The sequence below is a fragment of the Protopterus annectens genome, chromosome 11.part0 (genome assembly GCF_019279795.1).
Source record: "Protopterus annectens isolate FY-2018-M chromosome 11.part0, PAN1.0, whole genome shotgun sequence".
NCBI lineage: Eukaryota > Metazoa > Chordata > Ceratodontiformes > Protopteridae > Protopterus > Protopterus annectens.
Genome location: NC_056745.1, coordinates 1,244,965,786 through 1,244,973,471, shown reverse-complemented (window position 1 = coordinate 1,244,973,471; position 7,686 = coordinate 1,244,965,786). Strand labels below are relative to the sequence as shown.

The window sequence follows — 7,686 nt, the reverse complement described above, 5'->3', positions numbered from 1 at the left end:
TAATATGTTATTTTTACAGATGGTATTACATTTCTTAGAATCAAATTAGTTAAATTAGCTTTTAATAATCATATAAATAGAGTGAATACACACTTGCTTGTTTTGGTTTATCCCATGCGAGCATATTATATTTAAGTAAAGTAAATGCATAAATCTTGTTTTATGTAGTGTACTGTATTAATTTATTTAGAAGAAGAATATTAAAGTAGTTAATATACATGAAAATATACATATAAGAGTAGTAAAAGTTTATATTTATCAATTTCCTAGCTGCATAAGAATCATTTAGCACAAATTATTATTTTTACTGGTTATCAAGGTACATAGATTTCGCAGGATTTTATACTATGCAAGAAGAAATTGAGGTAATTGATCACAAAACTAGAGAATTAAACTCTTTAGCAGCTTGTGGTCCTTAACTTGTATGCTATATTTCCTAATGATGTAATTAAATATATGTAGCACTTAATTTGTAGTTCCAGCATTCTCTGTCAGATAGCAAAAATAATTGGAGTTACTAAAAACATTAACATTTACATATAAATATGTATTTTAGTTTATTATCAAACAACAATATCCTATACATTCAAGTGCCTCTTCTAAACAAACATTCAGAAACACATGTAAAGCTTGTTAACAATGAAGGAATTAACCTGCATGTTCCAAACTGATTTTAATAGAGCATTTACTATCCAGACTGCCACTGTTGCTTATTTTGTCATCTGCTTAAAAAGAGACTCCTAAGCAGCAACAGCTCTAAGTGTACATAGTTTATGCAATCAGTACATTAGATTATGCATTCATTTGTCCATCAGATGAAGAAGATAATATTAAGCTATTATTAGACTATCATTACTGCAGTAGATGTAGATGGCAGATTGTTAAAGACATTTCATCATTAACACTTATCATATGTATTCACCACTTAAAATTATTTTTTTATTAATCTAAAATATTTATTTTCCTATGAAAAAACAACTATAAAAATACTTTTGTTGATAATATATCTTACCTGATGTGACTGTGACTTTTGTTCCTGATCCCCAGTAAGCAAAAGCATCATAGTCACACTGATTTATTTTCTATCTGCACCACATAAAAACTTCAGAGATGCAACCATATCCAATAGACAAAAAATATCTGTTGATATATATATATATATATATATATATATATATATATATATGTGTGTGTGTGTGTGTGTGTGTGTATTTATATATATATATATATATATATATATATATATATATACTTTTAAAAAGAGCAGTTATGTGAGCATCCTACTTCCTGTAGTCATACCTGTCAACTGTTCTGATTTTCAAAGAATGTCCAGGTTTTTCCTCATAGTTTTGCTCTGTTCCTCATGAAATTTGTGGTATTCTGGCAAATCACTTAGGAATGAAGTCACTAAATAATGGTACACATTTGATTTTCATACTTCATATCCTTCAGGAAATGCATGCTAATGCAAAACCTGTTATTCTAGCAACTTTCTAAGTTTAAAAGAGAAATATTTAAAATCTGCCCTTATTTTTTGGGCCTTTACCCCCCATTAGTTCAGTCTTTGTCCAGATTTCTTGGTCTAAGAGGTTGAGAGGGGGTCTATATTTTTTTGTCAAAAATGTATTACAGGGAATGGCTGTTCATCAAACACAAAGCATCAAACAGCCATTCATCAAACATTCACATCAGTGAATGTGCCCCCCACACCCCACTTCTAATATATACCAACTCCAAGATTGCACTACAGTGGGGAAAAGAGCAAATTTCTAATAATGGCAAACTAACTCTCTTCACTATGAAAAATGTTCTCTAATGTGAGCATACAATGGATGGCATGTTCGATAGTATATGTTCGATGATCAGCCATTCACTGTAATTAGTTTTCAAAAAAATAATATAGACACATTAAGAGTTATGTCTGTAATGAAATAACAGATGACAATATAACTGAATTCTAAAGTTATAAAATAAATTGAAAAGGAAAACAAATATATTATTTCGGAATGCAATACCCATAGAATTGTTTTACACCAAAATATGCTTAAACATTCAACTTTTGAAGGAGGAGTTTACTATTTTATTATCTTAAAAAACTCAGATATAGACATTTATGAAAACTATGTATTTGATGTCAAAATTAAAAAAATAACATATATTACTTTTATCATTCTTTATTGCCAAACAGTAATCAAACATATAGTGATTTTAATATTGAATATGCTTCTAAGCCCTGTTTGTATCATCTACTTTATTATTTCAGAGTTATTTTTTAAAGGACTGCTCTTTGTCATAATTGGGGTTCATATTACTCAGGAATCAAAGACAATGGAGGCAAAACACTCTCTTCCTCATACTTATATCTGTTTATGTAATATTAATGTTAGGAACTAATGCACATTTTTTTTCAAGAGGAATTATTCACTGTAACTGTAAAAGCAACTTCACATCTCCAATAAGCAAAATGAAAATATACACATAAATGCATTCCCCACAGTATATTAATTGCCTAATGTTTTAAGTTGAATCATATGTGTCTCTTATGTATCTCCATATCATTTTGAGACTATATTTCCTGTGAATATACCTTTGATAATATGAACCCAGAAGTCACATGGATTATTCTAATCAATGTATCATATTTTCATATTTATGCTAAGTTAACTCAGAATCTTTGCAAAGTTATGTGATAATAATACATTCCTTATAGTCCTACAGAGATAAATATATGAGCAGCCGAATACATTATATAAATTAATTACCTTGCAACAATGGGCTCAGTGCCTCATCCCCAGGAAACTTATTAGTTTAATACACTCTCTGCACTGAATAATAATCAGTTTGTAAATAAGCATGGCCTTTTATAGAATTTCTTTTGATATGGAATAATGATTTCCCTGTTGTAATAGTACATATTAATGGTACTAAATGTCAGAGATTTGTATTTACTTCTCTGCAGTAAACATTATTCATTGGCCCAAGTCATCAATATTTTCAGTACTCTTGAAATATGTCATTGTGATATATGGCGTTGCTGAAACTAGTAGAAAAGTTCTGCCCAAACTCATCAAGACTAAAAAAGCCAAGGCTTTTACCATACATTCAATACTGCTTTCTATTGTTATAAATAAAAAAATAATGTAAGAGCAACCACATTTCCTTGCTGGCAGTACACGCACGACTGTCCCCTGTTTTTATAATACAAAAAAGTTACTTCTCCCTGGCTTTTGAAATTTAAATATTTCAAGACTATATGCTAGAATGAGTTGACATGTTTAGATACCTAGACAAAAAATGTACTGTCTTTCTCCTGTAAAACATTAATGCGATTATCCATTTAGACAACACATTAAAATGCACATTTAAGTTAATGTTAAGCCTATATACACCTTCAAAACTAACTGGTTAATGTTTTATTGTGATACCCACATTTTTGTGAGTTAAATTATAATTGTACTTATTCAATGCATTTTACAATTTTAGAAGGTCTTGCAGACAGAGAAATATTTATAATCAGTTCAAATCATTGTACCTGTATATTCCCAAACACCTTTCTTATATCTTCTTCTACACTCAGAATTTTAATATATTAATGTTATTCTGTGCTGTAAAATATTTACCTGATGTTATTACAATAATGGCATGATTATAACAGGTTTTGCTGATCTAGAAGCCAGACTCACATTCAGCTATTCAAGACAATTTATCAGTTAGCAAGGAACAGACTGTATACCATTCCAAGGAAGATCTCCAGTTCCTATGTACCATTTAGATATTAAGGTAGATATTTACACAATGTGCAAGTATGTGTTTTTGGCAGATGAAAGTTCAGATCCTTTGCTTAATGTTGCTTACCTTACTGGGTGATGAATGCTATAAATAAGTCATCTACAATTTAGTGTAAACGGGCACAATAAAGAGATTACTGAGAGATTTTAGAATAACACTGGTCTCACACTTTTAACACTGCAGTTATTACACTACACAGGCTGTCCTATGTCTAAAGTATTTAATTCTTACTTTTCATAACTAATTATCATTTCACATTTAAATGCATTTGTGCATGATATATTTGTCTAGTATCAGAATAACTGACTTACCTGATGTCACTGCGACATAGGTTCCTGGTCCCCACACATCAAAGTAATCACAGTAGTTCATTGCATCATACTTGCTGATCAATAACATTTTGATGTGTACTGCCTGTTGAATTTTACTCTTTCTTCTATTTTCAAATTCATAGTTAGTCCTCAATCAACTTTCTTTGACACATGACTGCAACCCATTTATTCAGTCCTTTTTTCCATTATGCTTATTTGCCGTTATGAGATCATTTATGTTTCTATATAATGGTTTGTGTCTTTTGTTCCCTTAGCTTCTGTCTTGTTATAAAATACCAGATCTCACAGAATCAGCTTTTCCCCATGCATGTGTACCTTTCAGTCATTTTGTTTTGAGAAAGTATACCATTAAAGCACCTCAGTGGCAAATTCTTCGGCTGACACGCTCCTTCCTCCCCAGTTTGTAGCAGCTGTAAGTTATTTTGTACACTCCGTTATGTCAGCATAGAGACTAAATCTTATAAAATGTAACTGTTCCATGGTCTTTGCTTATTCCATCCCAACAAGGTGGCAGTCAGTCATGGCACAGGTGTCATACAGACAGCCATGGCAGGATCTTTACTATCTGTCTCTAAGCAAAGCTTGTTTTAATGATGTTCAGAGCATGGTTGAAGAAAGCTGATTTGTATAGATATCCATCTAATAACCCAGCATTACGCCAAAGAAGGATGCTGTATATATAAATGACTGTCGTGAAGCATAACAGTGTACTATGCTATAAAAGTTTTTTTTTTTTTATTGAAATAGTGTTTTTAATGTTGTTTTTCGGCTTTTCACGGTTAGGCGTCGCCACAGCTGAACTCCGGTCCGCCAATGATTGGCAGTAGATTTTTACGTACCAAGTTGCCAGCCCTGACGCACAACCTTCAACGAAGGTACACCCATTCACGCATATCTCCACACAGAAGACGCTTTAGCTGAGAATCGAACAGGACAACGTTTTACTGTGAGGCGACAACTCTACCGCAGCATCCAAAATATAACAAATAAACATTAACATTTGTTTTGTTTTTTTAATCTCTGAAAAGAATATTTTTTAAATTAATTTAAAAATAATATTTTAAAATAATATTTACAGTACTAACATGGTGAAATCTTGTACAGTCTTATTCATATTGGATTTGTCTGAATCCAGATTATAGTATTTTAAGGGTTCTGACCAGTCTAATAAGGGCTGTTGCATCTGTTCGTTTATCTTGCATACTTTCATAGTTCTTCTCATTAACTTCATTGTTGTTAGCATCAAAGTTATGCTTTATCATTTGTTGCTTTCTCTTGTTTATTCATTACTCCAACCTCATTTGTCACCTCCAATACCTGATATGCAAAAATTCCATAGAATGTATGTTTTTTTTTCTGAAACACTACACATCGTGTGTATGCTATCCTCCAGATAAAGTTCATATTACTATAATCAAAATGTGTACATTGTCAGCCTTAGGCGAAATACATCTCCAGCATTTCACATCTTTTTTTCCCCTTGTCAGTATTAGTGGTTCAACAGGTATCATACCTGCAACTGATGCTAAAGAATAAGAAGATGGTGGGTTTTCTTCCCAGGTACATGGATGGATTTTTGTCATTACTGACACTACAGTACAACATAAGTAGTTGCTGCAGCCCTAAGTATATTGTTCTTCTTATGAGACATGAAACCAAAATCCCATCTGTCTGAGTTGGTGGTAGCCCAGGTGGATGTAAAAGACTCAATGGTACTTATCAAAAAGAAAAGGCTACATTTCTAGAGGAATGAATCAAGCATTTAGGGTTGGGAGGGTGGCCTAATGGTTAAGGTGTTTGCCTTGCAAACACAAGGTGCAGGGTTTGAGTCTCACAAGGGATAATTGGCTAGGCTTAAAATGACTTGCAAGGGCAGTTAGCTTAGTATGAACCTCTGAAAAAAAAAAAAAAAGCTGGTCATGTTATTTTCAAATGTCATTCAGTCAAAGTAAATCGCCCTAAAACAACTTTCAGTGATCATGGTTGTTGCACGTTTCCTTATTGCTATATCTGCAGATAACAAAAAAACAGCTATTTTCCCCACTATTGTCTGACCTCAGAGTTGATATATATAATTTGGGGGGGGGGGCTTGGAGTCTCTCCCCCACTCCCAACAAGGGGATGCAGGAAAACATGCCCATACAAAAAACTTCTTTTATTTCTTCTTCTTTTTTCTTTTTTTTGCTTCAAAAACTGTTTATTGCTATATCTGCATATAACAAGAAAACAGCTATAAAAGCATGTTAAATGTGAGAAACTAATAATAATACATAATAAACCATAGGTTCAAAGATTAGTAGTAGACTAATTGCCCTTAAGAGCCATTTTCACCCTGTGACAATCAAACCCTGCACTTTGTGTCTGTAAGGCAAACACCTTAACCATTATGCCAACCTCCCATCCACAAAAACAATTTTGCATGTATGACTAGCAATAACTCATAATAAAACACTGAACAATATTTACATGTTTAGATTCATAAACTGACTCTATACAAAATAAGCTAATGATACAAAGGAGCTGTGACATTACTAATAAAGACAGGAAGAAAAGATGCATGCATTCTAATAACAACCTTAAGAGCCATCTAAGGAGCTTGTTCTTTAAGACCCTTGATGAATTTAACCCAAATCAAACTAATATTATGATTAAGACAGGAGAAAACCATGTTTCCTGAGGGATGAAATTTTAAGGATTTTAGGGTGATTTAGAGATAAGATGCCCTCTTCTTAAAACCCAAGACTGTAACTTTTCTGCAGAGAGAGGGAAGGGAGTCTTCCAATTAGAGACAGTACGTACAGGTTCAAACAACAGCTGAGAGTTGCAGAATCCCTGATTTATTTATTTACTAAGTTAGTTATTTATGTATGTATGTATATATATATATATATATATATATATATAAAGAAACCAAGCCCAGCAAAACAAAGAGATGTAATATAACGTTCCCAAACCACAAACGGATACCAACTGCACAGTAGGCAAAAGTTGTGTTAGCTCCTAGTATTCCAATGAAAGCGGAGACAATCCAGGCAATCCAAGTACTAAAAACTCATTTATTAAAACATAAAAAAGGTAAAAACGTAAGCGCTTTCGCGACTCAAGGGTCGCTTCTTCAGACGTTAACAATTCAAAAGCCACTTCACTTCCTTTATATGGATGCGTCACTTACTAAAGGTACGTCATTTCCTGAAACCACTGAATACTCAATGCCTGTCTGTTTTACAAAAAATCAAATAAAATTCAGCATAATACACAGCTCTGTCCAAAACCTTAGTGAGATACAAGAATCAATTATAAAGTTCAACTTAATCAGGTATTATGACATGGCATGGAAAAGGCGAACTTCTAATGAATAAGTGTGGACTAACTCCCTTATACTCCCCACACCAACTAGGATGTAAGTCATTACTCTTAACCAATGTCATCACAAACATTCCTTATAAGATTCACAAAGTTGTTTTTGCACCCATAGTATTCAAAAAATATATAGTAACCCATGCTTCCCTACAAAAGATAAAACGACATACTGGACACTCATACGTGTGTTGACAAGTTATCTGGA

The 7,686-nt window shown here is 32.7% G+C and overlaps 1 gene segment (V, D, J or C); it reads right to left on the bottom strand.

Moving 5' to 3' along the window:
- The window catches only part of LOC122815809, a 673,198-nt gene extending 668,995 nt beyond the window's left edge, over positions 1-4,203 (bottom strand). Inside the window, 1 exon segment of the C gene segment in view lies at positions 4,101-4,203. Within this exon segment, the coding sequence occupies positions 4,101-4,188 (88 nt within the window).
- Between the last annotated feature and the right edge of the window lie 3,483 nt (positions 4,204-7,686).